The 13,675-nt window shown below is 46.8% G+C and overlaps 4 protein-coding genes across 4 annotated transcripts; 2 read left to right on the top strand and 2 right to left on the bottom strand.

The window, feature by feature from the left end:
• Nucleotides 1-88: 88 nt before the first annotated feature.
• LOC111069097 (ER membrane protein complex subunit 5) lies at nt 89-794 on the top strand. The gene is made up of 3 exons (XM_022358989.2): nt 89-267; nt 345-397; nt 454-794. Exons 1-3 carry the CDS (start codon nt 186-188, stop codon nt 655-657), a joined length of 339 nt encoding a protein of 112 aa, XP_022214681.1. The 5' UTR covers nt 89-185; the 3' UTR covers nt 658-794.
• On the bottom strand, nt 658-2,599 carry LOC111069094. The gene is made up of 3 exons (XM_022358984.2): nt 2,489-2,599; nt 2,278-2,418; nt 658-2,203 (listed from the first exon to the last, which is right to left on the bottom strand). Exons 1-3 carry the CDS (start codon nt 2,592-2,594, stop codon nt 714-716), a joined length of 1,737 nt encoding a protein of 578 aa, XP_022214676.2. The 5' UTR covers nt 2,595-2,599; the 3' UTR covers nt 658-713.
• Nucleotides 2,600-3,078: 479 nt separating this feature from the next.
• LOC111069095 (gibberellin-regulated protein 14) lies at nt 3,079-4,403 on the top strand. The gene is made up of 2 exons (XM_022358987.2): nt 3,079-4,050; nt 4,113-4,403. Exons 1-2 carry the CDS (start codon nt 3,291-3,293, stop codon nt 4,325-4,327), a joined length of 975 nt encoding a protein of 324 aa, XP_022214679.2. The 5' UTR covers nt 3,079-3,290; the 3' UTR covers nt 4,328-4,403.
• Nucleotides 4,404-11,325: 6,922 nt separating this feature from the next.
• LOC111069107 (variant-specific surface protein VSP4A1) lies at nt 11,326-13,302 on the bottom strand. The gene is made up of 4 exons (XM_022359001.2): nt 13,136-13,302; nt 12,968-13,060; nt 11,801-12,445; nt 11,326-11,745 (listed from the first exon to the last, which is right to left on the bottom strand). Exons 1-4 carry the CDS (start codon nt 13,212-13,214, stop codon nt 11,546-11,548), a joined length of 1,017 nt encoding a protein of 338 aa, XP_022214693.2. The 5' UTR covers nt 13,215-13,302; the 3' UTR covers nt 11,326-11,545.
• Nucleotides 13,303-13,675: the final 373 nt, after the last annotated feature.

Here is a 13,675-nt window from a genome sequence, read left to right as displayed (position 1 = left end):
ATTTTCAGTTCATTTTAGAAACTGCGTGCCTATCGATGTTAATATAAATGTATATGATATATTTCATAAATATCGCCTCTTAAATTTCTCACCCACCCCCAAGTGTGCCCGCATTGCCGAATTATTAGAAAATTTACAGAAAATTCTTGCCTGATATTGTAAAAACTGAATTTATTGAATAAAAAATGGGCAGCACGTTTTTTAACAAGCTTTTACTGATTGCTGGGTTCGCCAGTTTAGCACATGCCGCCTTCTCGGCAGCACACCGTGAGTATATTCGTCCCAATTAAAGGGAACTTTGGACCAGAACAGAAATCAACAGTAACCAAATTTTATATCCACAGATCGCACGTACCTGCGGCTGACCGAGCAGGAATGGAATAGTTTGCCATTGGATGTAAGGCCCCGCCCACCCACAGTCTGCACATTAGCTAATCTTCATTCCCTTTTCAGATTATTCTGCAGACTGTCATTAGTCTCGTGGTGGTTGTGTACAACATAATTGAAGTTGTGGGCAACTTCAAGGAGATTCGTGCCACTGTGGACATGCAGCAAAAGACTTGGGACACGCTGGGCAACTTCCCATCGTTCTACTCGTTTAATCATCGCGGACGCGCTTTGAATCCGGGCTACACGCCACCCGAAAAGAGCCAATAGGAGCAGCCGCAGCTTGGAATGTCATGGAAACGCTGCCAGGCGGGCTCTTTATTAGTTTAGTTTCGTGCAGTTACAATATAAATTATGCTAAACAATGACCAAATTACACAAACCACTGAAGTGGGAGTTGCAGTAAACGACGTCGAACTTTTGGCCAGGATGAGCTCCAGGGCTCTACTTTCCAGTTCAGAGTCCACATGGAGTTCCTCCCCAGGGCTTGAATTGCACGCATGACTGTGGCACAGGCGGCAACCGTCTTGGCGGCCACTTCGCAGCAGGCACTCGTAGTACATCTGGGTATTGGAGCGACAGCCACGCACCACCAACTGCCTGTGTGTGTCGTAGTATTCCAGACAGGCTTCCGCCTGCTCTGCCGGTTCGTTGAGCTGCACCGGACATGGAATTGCATTGGATCCACGCGAGATTTGCGCACAGTCCGCATGCTGTCCTGTGCACTGATGGCACCAGAGACGCGCCTCCGGAAAGGCTCCCTTGTTGCAGAAGCTGCCATCGCAGCTCTTGCAGGCCGAACTGTTCGTAGAAGTGCAGCTGAAATCCTCGCGCTGGCAGCCCCTTTCGGTGGTGCCATTGCTGTGGGTTAGAACGAGACACGGGGCACCCGGTTGGGCACATTCCTCAATGTATATGCCACCGGGTCGCTCCCAGTTGGCGCAGGCCGCACCCGCCTGGTCCGAGCTGCAGCGATAGCAGCGGGTAAAGTCGCGACTGTTGCAGCCGCCCTGCGCGTCGCATTCATAGCAATTGAGGATGCCCGCATCAGTGGGTGGTGCGCCGCAGCCCCTGCGTATATTCCAGTCGGAGTACTCGCAGGCGAAGCACGAGGAGGCCTCCGCCGAGCCACACGTGCTGTTGGTTACCGCTGTAATATTGCTGCGGCACGCAGCCTGATCCACGGAGTTGCAGGTGAAGCAACGCTGCTGGGGAATGCACCCAGCATTGCACTTGTCACCCGTTCGGCACTTGTCCAGCTCATCTGTGAGTGGCTCAAGCTCCGCTGGCAGTGCGGTGGAACAGCCTCTGATGACGCGACTCAACTTTCGATAGCTGAAGCAGAACTTGTCCTCCTCCTCGCCCAGCAGCACAGCCTGCTGGCACTCCGCGTACAGAGTCACATTGCAATGGCCGCTGTACACCTGAAAGAGATCCATCTTGCAGCCACGTCCGTTGCTGGAATCACAGCTGGCACAGGTCTGTGTCCAGGCTCCCTGCTCATCGTTGCAGCCGTTGTACTCGCACAGCTTGGCCGCACTCGAGACGGTGTGATTGCCCTCCGAGACACAGCCGCGATACGCCTCGGTGGCACTCTGTACCTCGGTGTAGCACTGATCCTCCTCGTGATGGTAGCGGCATGGCTTTGGCTTGGCAGCAGGCGCTACCACACAATCCACCCCCTCGCAATGATGGCACTTGAGGCGCCCAGGCGGATAGACACCGCCATTGCAGAGGTTCGAGGAGCAGCTCTTTGTGTAGGCGGCACCCGTGGTGGGCGTATCCGCACCACAACCGCGATACGTGATGGAATCGACTGCAAGTGGAGGAAGGTCCAATTATCGGTTGAAGGTCAATGTCTCTGGGTGGAGGTGGAGGTGGTGAACTTACCAATGGACATGGCACACGACAGCTGGCTGGTGCATTCCTCAAACGGCAAGACCCCGACCTCACCCAGGGTCTGGGCGCACTCGGGCAGGGCAATCGAGTCGCAATGGTAGCAGACAATGGCACGAGCCAACTGCAGCGAGCCTATTATTAGAACGAACCGGCATGTCATCCGTATTATTGGAAACCAATTAGGGCCTGTGAACGGACTTACATGACAGCAGCGTCCCCGCCAGCAGGAGCAGAGGCGGAGGTGGTCTTGTATTCAGACGAACCATTCTGGCAAACGGACAAGCAATGCATTGGCTTTGTTTGCACATTGAAATTTATAATCTACGAGTACCCTTTTATGACTTATCAAATTGTGGAATAATGCAAAGATAGAGTCCCCATTACTTGAAGCGATAAGGATAAGCCAGGGTGGGGAGCTTTTTTTAGATGGGCCAAAACAAAGCACATTTGCTGTGCCATATGCATAATATAATGACATTATGTACCATAATGTGGTCATATGTATTTGCCGTGACCCCATTATCGGTCTAACCCATCTGGCCATCGAAAGGTTCACATCATCAATAATTCAATCGGTGTGTGGAGGGAACCCGAGCCCAAGCCCCGGGCCCGAGGATGTCGAGAGCGGCTCATAAGCGGGCAATACCATGCACCGGCACCGGCACCCCGGCCCAGTCCGGCCGAATATCGATTTAATTTAGAGCTCGGATAATTGCGTGACAATCAAGGGATTCTAGTATAGCCATGACCAGGCCAATTTAGTGGCAACCACTCTCAGTTGACAGTAAAACAGCAACTGGACAGGAGCGACAACGACCTCTCCTCTCATCTAGGGCAGCACTTTGTTGGCTTTAGCGATTGCCCGTGTTTGTGGAGCTCTCCAGAGTTGGCGGATAAAACCGATATCGCAGATAAAACTTGCCCCTCCGCGAGTTCAAGTGGAAACTGTTTGTCTGCCTCACAGTCAGACGATCCGCGAAGCTTAAACAGATCAGATAGCAGCCATGCAGACGAAGCAACTTCTCCTTTGGTGCGCACTGACGATCCTCCTGCACTGGAGCGAGGCTCAGCTGGATAATATCCGGGAGCTAAGCGTAAGTGCAGACCCAGAGCAGACGGCAGCAACCACAGTACCGTCAGTAGCAACAGAAGTGACTCCATTGGAAATGGAGAACCTGAAAGATAAAAACTCAACAGGAAGCGAAAGCGGAGATGAGAAACCAGAGGAATCAGTAATGGGTACAGAAGATATGCAATCATCGGGAGAACATGTAGATCTGGGTCCGCAAATAGAAGAGAAACCTCCAATGGGTACAGAGAATATTGAAATTCAAAAGGAAGCTACGGATACGGATGAGCCCTCAAAGCCAACAGTGGATATTCCCCCTGCAGTTGCACATACAGAACCACCAATGGAAACCACAGAAACTACTGTCCATGCGAAACCCGTTGCATCAGAAGAGACATCAACCGAGGCTGAAACTGCAGATAACGATAAGAATAAGCCACTAACTGAACCTGAAGATTACCCAAACGATGCACCGTCTGAACAGGACTCGACAGAGCCGCCTCCAGCAACCACACAACCCACACCGGCGACCACTAAACCACCGCCACCACCACCACCAACTTCAGTCCTGCCCGTACCACTGTTTCCATCAATCAGTTGTTTCAGCTGCAACAACTGCAAGGAGAAGCCAAAGAATAAAATAAAATGTGCATCGGCTGTGGGAAAACGTAATGGCTGCCTCACTTTGGTCAAGAGTAAGTACCCTCCGGGAGGGAGTGTAATCAACGCATCCATTAACTATCTTGCATGTCTTTAGGTAAGGAAAAGCTTGTGCTGCGTGGTTGCATCTCCGAGCTGGCGGAGACGAGCAACAACTACTGCAAAGCAAACGCCAAAGACTGTCAAATGTGCTACGAGAACGACTGCAATGCCAAGGAGGTGACGCTGTCCAATGCGGCGGCAGCTGCTCCGCTGCTGGGCAGTGCCCTAATCTGGGGCATTGGTATAATCAGTTGTCTGGTGACGATGTAGGAACCCCTCTGACTCTGAGTCATGCACTTTTCGAAATCGATAAATATGATAAGGAAGGAGGGAGCGCCCCGCCACGCCACGCACATTTAGATCAATTTATTTCGTTTGTCAAAGAGATTAGTGGAGTATAAAGTTTATGATTATTATTGTATTTGTTTCTGTGTGTTTACAGTGTTTAATTTTAGAAACAGTTGATGGCAAAAGTTATAAAGCAAATGATTAATAAATGTACATAATGCAAACATATTAAAAACATTGAAGGAGAATCATGAAGGAAAGTCAAAATGCGGGGGGTTAATTTTAAAGGAAATTCTATAGGCTCTTGCAGATGATTGCAGATGCTATTTTTAAAGGATTCCAAACGCTGCCAGATTACTTACAGATGTATTCAACTGAAGCTCTATAAAAATGACAGCCCTTAATGATCTTTCGCTGAAAGTTCTGTGAAAAAAATGCCACCAGATCTCCTTAAGACTTGTTCATAGAATAAATCTTAATATGAACATAGATCTATGTCTTTATAGACTCGTCTGTTGATGCTGATCATGAATAAATTTGGTAGATAAATGGATAGTTGAATTGGCTTGATCAATGTCACTCTCAATTCAATAAAAATTATTTTTGTTTTGATTGCCTTAACGAAAATATGTCCACCTAAAAGTACGAAGAATGAAATTCCAAAAAACCCATAGCATAGTCCCGAGTACAGGATATCTCATGGTAGTGACTATAATAAAAATGTTGTATTCCAAAGTATTTTTTTAGAATATTATTCGCATTTATTAGAAAATGTTTAATGTGCAGTGAGACTCCCTTAGCTGTTGTAGCCCATTTCGTTTTAATTAGGAGCTCGTGTAATTATTTTTCAATCGGGTGATATGTCCAGAAAATTCGAACGGCTTTCAGTTGAGGGTCAAACACTGACAGGAGGAAAACGCAGACAGTCCTGCACTACGATTAACGGATATCACTGAACAGAATGTGGCTGAATAAACTCTTTGTTTGGTTACGCAGCCAAATAGTGGCCAAATGCATAGATTATAGCCAGTGGTGCAGCAGTAGAGTAAATCCTTATTATTGTTCGTTGTTTGCACTGCCCACTGTACTAAATTGTCATTTACCTACAAACTCATGCACGCATTCATGCTCCCTCACGGCAGCAGCCTAGCAGCCGTTCTCTTCGCCCTTCATCCCACACCTTTCTTTCTATCGCCTTTCGCTACACTCTCTCGATCTGTCGCCTCTCGCTCGCATTAGGGCACAGGCAATTCGGCCCGCCTGCCCTTTGAATTAGTCTTGATCTTGCAATCACTGCGCATCGTCTTGGAATCGAGCTATTCAATCCGACACCGTCTTGAACCGACCCCCGCGTCTTCAATCTGACCCCGTCTTGAATCCAGCTAACTATCCTTTCGACTCTGTATCGTTTATTTACTTCACCACAATAAACTGTGAATATATATATTGAACAATCATCGCCTTTTTAATAGTATCGCAATACAACGCTACTGAAGAAGCTCAGTAGCTCAACATTTGGTGACCCCGACGTGATTTGTGCAATAAACAATTCGGTAGTGCAAATTACAAACTACAATTTATTATCGAAATTACCCTCAAGATCCGTTCGTTCGTTTGGTTTCACTTGCCTGCTGTCTCAACCCGTGTCATCGACCACATAGGTGCACACAAGCTTATAGAGACAGCCCATGCATATAGGCATAGCTGTCGGCAGTCTTTCCCGTATATTTTGCGTGTTGCTCTTTTCGGTCATCTTCCCGCTAGAAACGTTTCTAACTCTGCCCTTGCTATGGGAACCGATGCTGGAAACGACATTGCAGTAGCCGCAGCTAAAAACAGGGTGACTTTCCTGAGACTGAAAGTACCTTCATTAATAAAACAATTGGAAAGGATGAAGGCTATTTTGGAGAGTGAGATATCGCTGCGTGATTATTTTACGCTAATTGTATGGCTGAAGGAGATCGAGGAGCTGCAGGGCACTTTTAAAACCCTGCACAACGAGCTCCAAGAGTTGGATTACGACAATAATCACATTGGATTGTGCGAAAAGTTTAATTGTGGTTTCATGCCGCTGAATGCTTCGATTCGGCTGGAAATCTCTCGTCTCAACCCTCACCTGCCTCCTCCCTCTACAGTTTCAGCAAAAACTATTATTGCTAATATTGTTGGCAGCAGCTGCCACCACGGAGGAATCCGGCACCCGTTCTATGCCTTGTGCAATCGCCATCTACGGATACAACGAAGCCAGCCACATGCTTATGTGTGGGGCGATGCTGCAGTGACAACAGATGAGCGGGTAAAGCAGTCTGTTGATGCAAAAAATCATTTTCGCGACGTATGCATGGATGTCTCTGAATCCAGCTCCCGTTCTCAGGAGGAGTACAATACGATTTTGGAGAAACCAGCTTTATCAGCTGCTCAATTGACGACAGGTTACAAGGAACCACATTTGAAGTTCGACATTGGCAGCGATGTCCCAGCACCGTTGGAACTAGCTTCGGAACCGGCTACTAAGAGACCATTACTCTCGTGCTTGAACATTCAGTCGTCGACGCGCCCCTGCAGGCGCTCAGTTCATGCCTTGTCTACAGAAGAACAGCCCAACGACCCCTCCGGACTACCTGGTCCTAAACTTCCTTTATCAAGACCAGCTCTAAGCTCTGAGTGTGAAGCTGACGGATTCTGCAACGTCAGCATTGAGACTTATCGTGCCAGTAGCTACGTGAAGTCAAACGGTCACAATCCGGTTGGTATTTCTTCTCGTTGGTCTCGTCGGATTCATTTGAACGAGCCCCCTCTTTTGATTTATGGAACTCATTCTCAATCTTCGTTAAACCTGGCTGGCCGTCATCCAATCGGCGTACCAAACAAGACTCTAGTTCAGCGCACCAAAACCTTAGCGTTCATCAACGCTAATAAGCAGAAACTTCGCGCTGGACTTCGTGCTCTGCTTGCAATAAGTCCATCCCAATATTGGCCTATTAGGGGAGTGGAGCTGCCGTGAAGATGGGCAACTACAATTGCTTTCGAATCACTGACAATTCAGGCCACATTTTGGGCATTTTTAATCCTACAACATTAGCTTCAATTACAGAGAGCCTGCCGATCTGGATGTGCCAGTCGTGGCCCTCTCTTTCGTTTCCTGAACCTAGCGTAACATGCCTGATCTTGCGTCAATTGGATGACAGGCAATGCGTTACCTACTTACTCCATATCTCCTGTACGCGATGGAAAGAAGATTACATCTCGTCGCTGCAGCTGCGTTCAAAGCGTATACAGAACCCTGGGACATTGGTCAAATTCATACCCGGATTCATTGACGTGTCTCAAGATGCTTTGCTAAATACGGAATCAGGATTGCTACATCAAATCAGCCACAAGCGACGGCTGTGAAACCCTTCAGCATCTGTTGAAAGTCAGGCTTTCAACGGGGGAGTATGCTGGTTTCCCGGCCTCATATTCCCCAATAAATTCCTCAAAATAGCCAGTGGAGCAAATTAACGTAATCTCACCTTTGTTTTCTATTTGCATTGCCCACTGCATATATTGTAACCGATTATAATTACTCACGGCAGCGGCCGTTCTTTCGCCTCTTTATATCTCCTCTTCATTTGCTACTGCAGCTGCAGCATCTATACTGTCTATCGCATTCTCTCTCTCTATCGCTCGTGCTCGGCTCAGCAGCAGCCGAGCTTCTATCGCTTCTTTCGTTCTCTCTCGCTTGCATTAGGGAACGGGCAATTCGGTCCGCCTGCCCTCTTCTAGTCTTTAATTGATCGTCATCATTATCGCACTCACGTTCTACTGTCTTGATCAATCACTCACTTCTCTCGCATATTGAACAGACCCTGCGTCTTCAATTCTCGCTTATTTGATCATCCGGTACCCCTCGCTTTATTTCGCTACACCTACGCACCCCATATTTCGCCTACTTAACAAATAAACTGTACACACATAAAGTATATTGAATCGCTCGACTTCTTAATTTAATCTAAATTCAACAGCTAGTGAAAAAGCTCGCTAGCTCAACATTTGGTGACCCCGACGTGATATAAACATTAACTCGTTAAAATTTATCACAAAAAACAATAACATTTGTCGTTCTTTTAATTCGCATTGAACCACGGTTTTTTCGGTATTCGGCTGTGCACAAGCAACAAAAACGGTGCTCGCGTCGTCTGCTTTGCGATCTGCTTGCGGTTCTTGCTGCATTTACTGCAAGCGTTCGTTCTTCTTTGCGGTCATCTTCCCGCTAGGAACGTTTTCTAGCGCCTGCGCCGAAATGGATGCGAGGAACGACGGTGCAGTGACCGCTGCTGGAAACAGCTGGCTTTCCTAAAGCGGAAAGCACCAGCGTTATTTGAACGGATGAAGCAGCTAAAAGTTGTCTTGGAGAACGCTTCCCTATTCGACCACTTCATGCTCGTTGGCAGGCTGAAGCAAATCGAGGAGCTGCACGGCACTTTTAAAACCGTGCACAGTGAACTCGAGGAGCTGACTTCGACGAGATTGGAGTGAACTCGCCGATGACTTTGAGGAGCTGTTTGTGACGCTCAATGGGATCATTCTCGGAGAGATCACTAAGCGGTCCACTTCCGTAACTCCGCATCCTGCGTATGGTCACGGAATCACACCGGCCCCATTTCAAGTGGATTCGTGCGCGATTTGGAGCCAATCGGACTGACCGACAGAAACCAATACCAATCGAAGCATCCGTTTCTTGTGCCGGCTCTTCATGGTGGAGCAGGAGACGAGAACCTATTCAAAGTTAGAAGGCGGCCTCGATTGCATCAACACAGGTGGACTGCGTCGGATGTGGTTCCTGCTCAGCCTACGACCTCGTTTACGGACCTTCAGGCCTTGTGGGTTCTCTGCAAACGCTTCGTTCCGCATGTCATCCGAGCGAACCCACGCCTCTGCTGGCGGACGTAATTCTGGGCATCGCGCTGGACCTCAAGCTGTGCTGGGCCAAAGCCACCCGACATTGGCCTATTGGGGGAAGGGCAGAAATTGCTAAGCCCTCGGTCATTTCAGGAAATCATGCTGATCTGGACACATCACTTCCGGTGCTTGGTTTGAATGCGCTGTTCTTTTCGCCTCTTCTTATCTGTCGCTGAGCATCACATGCATGGCCAACTTAACCGATTAGATGTCGGACAACGCGTTTTCTTACGAACTCGGTTCGACGGGGGAACGGCCCCACAACAACGCTTTTGCTGAACCCTATGTGTTGAAGGAAGTTTGTTAAGACCCGTGATCTTCAACGGGGGAGTAGTTTGGTTCGCAGCCAATAGTGGCCAAATGCATAGATTATGCCAGTGGTGAGCATAGGTAAATCCTTATTATGTTCGTTGTTTGCACTGCCCACTGTACTAATTGTCATTTCCTACAACTCATGCACGCTTCATGCTCCCTCACGGCAGCAGCCTACCTCTCTTTCCCCTTCATCCCACACCTTCTTTCTATCGCCTTTCGCTATCACTCTCTCGATCTGTCGCTCTCCGCGCATTGGCCGGCAATCGGCCCGCCTGCCCTTTGAATTGCTTGATCTTGAATCACTGCGCATCGTCTTGGAATCGGCTATCAATCCGACACCGCTTGAACCGACCCCCGCGCTCAATCTGACCCCGCTTGAATCCAGCTCTATCCTTCACTCTTATCGTTTTTTCTTCACCACAATAAACTGTGAATATATATATTGAACAATCATCGCCTTTTTAATAGTATCGCAATACAACGCTACTGAAGAAGCTCAGTAGCTCAACACTCTTTATTTGGTTTACTTTGATGGCATTATTGCCTATGCGAATCGAAGGGATGTCGGTGCAACATTTAAAGGATATTGAAGTATATCCTGACCCCACAGAACCAACCACAACTGCAGCAGTACCCGATAAAATGCCCATAACCTGCTTCGTTTGTGATGATACCCGACTTGATCCAATGTGTGTGGTAAAGCCCACCAAACGAACAATATGCTATCCGAAAGAAGGCCAAGAAAATGGCTGCAACATCGTTCGCATGAGCAAGTAGGATGCTTTCATCCTGTGATCAAGTGATTTACTTTCCCATCTTTTAGGGGCCGAAAATATTACCATCAGCGGCTGTGAAATCGAGTTGGTGGTTAATGCCGTGAAGTACTGCCACAATAATTTGCAGTGTTCAGTTTGCTTTAAAAACAACTGCTTTTTCCACCCCGTTCCAAGGAAGCCCACACCCAAGTCAGCTAACAATTCGAACTCTGCCCCATTGATGGGTGGTGGCCTAATCACTTTGGCCATTTGTATAATCATCAGTTCATTGGCGAATGTTTAGAAACACCTGGCATACTCTGAGTCATGGAAATTACAAGTGTGTATTTGCGATCAATTAACGTAATTTATTCCTAATAAATATAATAAATAACTTTTAAATATCATTATCAAAAATGCTTCATATAAAAATGTGCACGCTAAATATTGTTCAAACATATAAATAAAACTTTTAATAATATGCATATTTAATGAATCGGAGTTCAAGATAAATCAATATGCATAGAAAATTATTAAATATGTATAGAAACAGCCGGGATAAGGTGTTCAATCGCATATCCTTTGAATTATCGTTTATTGCCAAATACGTTCACGTTCGTGGGCAAGAGATGTGCACTTCATCATCGATTCTTTTCATAAATCCAAATGCGTACTCAACGCAGAATATTTGAACGATTTGTTGCAGAACTGTTGCAGAAAGTAATTTATCATAATTGTTTTACTCTTTATTATTCTTTGACAGAGAAGAAAACAAAGAATCCATGGCCTGTGTACGAGTGCGTACATAGAATGCAGAACAAAGCGAATTCTCAATCAGTTGATAAGACCCATGAACTCTTATTATCTAAATATGTATTGTGTCCACACACCGATAAGATGTATTCCAAGAATTAGTCAGTGTTTCGGCAACTGCAATAATGTACAACTAAAATACGAAACACACTTGAATTAATTTGGCATACAGTATGTACAAGACTTTTATTTGTGATCAGACAAATATTCCTAACTATTATCATAATTATGTTACGCTTTCCTTTTGGGGGGGGGGTATGCATTAGTCATAGGCCAAGCGCCGTGATTAGTTTTTATAGATAGCATTTTGGAAAATGGAAATACAACAAGAATGCCAATAGGTTTTCTGTGTTGTCCAGTTGTGGGGGTACTGCGCTTACAGGGCGCAACGGAGGGTCAGAATGAGTCCCAGCAGTAGACCCACGCCCAGCTGCTTGCGGGAGGCGGCTCCAGAGAAGGCCTCAATGTTGCAGAGGCTCGTAGCGCATATCGTGCAGTTGTGGCTCTTTTCGTTCTGACATTGGTACTGCATCAGTTCGCTGGCCTGATCCCAGCAGCCGCGTATACCAGCACCACCTGGCAAAGGAAGGATTAGACAATGCAAATATGAGCTCAGAAAAATAAAACTTACTCCAATGTCCGTAGAAACATTTGTCCGGGCAGGCCGTGACCGGAGCATCAGCGCCCTTCTGGCACTTGTCATTGGTGAGGGTGCTGCACACTGCACACTGAAACTCCTCCGCCCCCAAATTGCATGCCGCCTCCGAGCATGTTGTGCAGCTGTTCTCCGTGCTGCAGGTCTGCTCCGCAGTGACACAGCCGCGGTAAACAGTGCCATTATTAATGGTGTAGCAGCCGAGACTCGCCTGGTTGTAGAGAAGCTTGCCACAGGACGTGGCACTGCTTGCCTCCTGGGCGCCCGGACAATTGCTGCACTGACTGCAGTTGCCAGCATCCCGTTCGTATTGCACATTGTTGCAGGCAGTCGTGTTGCAAGTGGCACAGCTGGCATCTGTGCTGCCCGCCGGGCACTTGGCCCCCTCATCGGAGGTGCAACCACGCAGCATGGCGTTGGCGCTTGTGCCGCTCGTGTAGCATTTGGCATCGGCAAGTCCACAGGCTGCCAGCGTGTTGTTGGCGGGTGTGTTGCAGCTTTCGCCCGTGCATTGGTAGCAAAAGAGGTTCGTGTTGCACTTGTCGCCGTTGCAACTGTTGCATTTGGGTGCAACGCAGGTGACGTTTTCGGCAAGGCAACCGCGAGCTATAGTTCCACCATCTGAAAATAAATGTCCAACTTTAATAATTTCAACAGCCCAATGAGCTAATCAATCGTTTATGGCGGCTATCATTGATAGCACGAGGCTATAGCCGACAGTCGACAGCTTACAGTTGATGAAAATTTCTCTTTGTTGCACAGTGCGTCAGAAAAGTCTTTTGGCAGCAGCAAATGAGCAAAAAAGAGAGTCTAAAAAAAAGTCTAAGAATTACCTAACCATATGCAAAAAATTAGTAGCTCTGCTAAATGTTAGCAGCTCTGCTAAATGTTAGCAGCTCTCTGTAAAATATACAAAGATGGCATCTCTCAGGCCTGACTTTTATATGCTTTTAGTTGGTTTTAACCCATTTCAATTGATCATTTTAAGCTGTTTAAACACAAACATATTTCCATTTTGTCATTGTACAAACACTTTCCTGGCACATTGTGTGTGTGTGTGTGTGTGTGTGTGTGGGTGTGTGTGTGTGTGTGTGTGTGTGTGTGGCCGGGTCTCATAATCTGTCGTGAGTCATAGCTACTAACCTGAAGAAGTAAAACAGTCTCTTGTGCAGGCCACTTCTTCCGCTGGAGCTGTGAGACAAGCTTCACTTACAGTTGAATTGCACTGATAGCACTCTGCAGTAATTGGCAAGAAAATAATAATAATTTAGTTAAAAGCTCAAAAGGCACAAGCCACTTAGGCCAACTTACGTATGGCCAGACAGCTGTCCAGCTGGCTGAGAGCGAGTGTGGCCACTATCAGAGCGGTGAAAAATGTATGACTACCCATGGTTATAGATAGTTTAATTCCTTGAAAATTTTTAATATATGCGATCCGATCGGGTGTGTTGTGCCTGCCTCGACCACTTTTGGTTAACTGTCTGCCAAAGGGTTTTGGTATTATATATGCCCCTAATCAATTTCACTTTAGCACACACACATACACACACATCGCGTTGGCCCACTGCTTATCTTCTTTTTTTTTTTTTTATGAATGTATTTCACAAGCATTTCTGTTTTCTTTCTACTGATAACTTCAATACACTTTTGCGATAATATATACCTACATACATATATGTACATATATGTTTGCATGTTTGTACATATGGAGTGGTACATATGTATATGGTAAGTACCACCTTTGAATTTTATTCACAGATGGGGTTAGAGTTGGCGGGAGGGGAGCTTTCACAGAGCATTGAACGAGCCATTAACCATTGACATTAACCCATAACAGTCCAATGAGCTCAC

This window comes from Drosophila obscura, unplaced genomic scaffold (assembly GCF_018151105.1).
Source record: "Drosophila obscura isolate BZ-5 IFL unplaced genomic scaffold, ASM1815110v1 contig_200, whole genome shotgun sequence".
Taxonomy (NCBI): Eukaryota; Metazoa; Arthropoda; class Insecta; order Diptera; family Drosophilidae; genus Drosophila; species Drosophila obscura.
The sequence above is the reverse complement of the archived record's forward strand: the minus strand, read 5'-3'. Positions and strand labels throughout refer to the sequence as shown.

What these genes read in the sequence shown, in the direction of transcription:
- LOC111069107 (XM_022359001.2), bottom strand. Translation starts at nt 13,214, where the DNA reads ATGGGTAGTCATACATTTTTCACCGCTCTGATAGTGGCCACACTCGCT. An exon ending in AGACTGTTTTACTTCTTCAG is followed by an intron (nt 12,446 to 12,967) that starts GTTAGTAGCTAT and finishes ATTTATTTTCAG; the next exon opens with ATGGTGGAACTATAGCTCGC. An exon ending in ATGTTTCTACGGACATTGGA is followed by an intron (nt 11,746 to 11,800) that starts GTAAGTTTTATT and finishes TTCCTTTGCCAG; the next exon opens with GTGGTGCTGGTATACGCGGC.
- LOC111069095 (XM_022358987.2), top strand. Translation starts at nt 3,291, where the DNA reads ATGCAGACGAAGCAACTTCTCCTTTGGTGCGCACTGACGATCCTCCTG. An exon ending in CTGCCTCACTTTGGTCAAGA is followed by an intron (nt 4,051 to 4,112) that starts GTAAGTACCCTC and finishes GCATGTCTTTAG; the next exon opens with GTAAGGAAAAGCTTGTGCTG.
- LOC111069097 (XM_022358989.2), top strand. Translation starts at nt 186, where the DNA reads ATGGGCAGCACGTTTTTTAACAAGCTTTTACTGATTGCTGGGTTCGCC. An exon ending in CGCCTTCTCGGCAGCACACC is followed by an intron (nt 268 to 344) that starts GTGAGTATATTC and finishes TTATATCCACAG; the next exon opens with ATCGCACGTACCTGCGGCTG. An exon ending in GGAATAGTTTGCCATTGGAT is followed by an intron (nt 398 to 453) that starts GTAAGGCCCCGC and finishes TTCCCTTTTCAG; the next exon opens with ATTATTCTGCAGACTGTCAT.
- LOC111069094 (XM_022358984.2), bottom strand. Translation starts at nt 2,594, where the DNA reads ATGTGCAAACAAAGCCAATGCATTGCTTGTCCGTTTGCCAGAATGGTT. An exon ending in GGCGGGGACGCTGCTGTCAT is followed by an intron (nt 2,419 to 2,488) that starts GTAAGTCCGTTC and finishes TTCTAATAATAG; the next exon opens with GCTCGCTGCAGTTGGCTCGT. An exon ending in GTCGTGTGCCATGTCCATTG is followed by an intron (nt 2,204 to 2,277) that starts GTAAGTTCACCA and finishes CTCCACTTGCAG; the next exon opens with TCGATTCCATCACGTATCGC.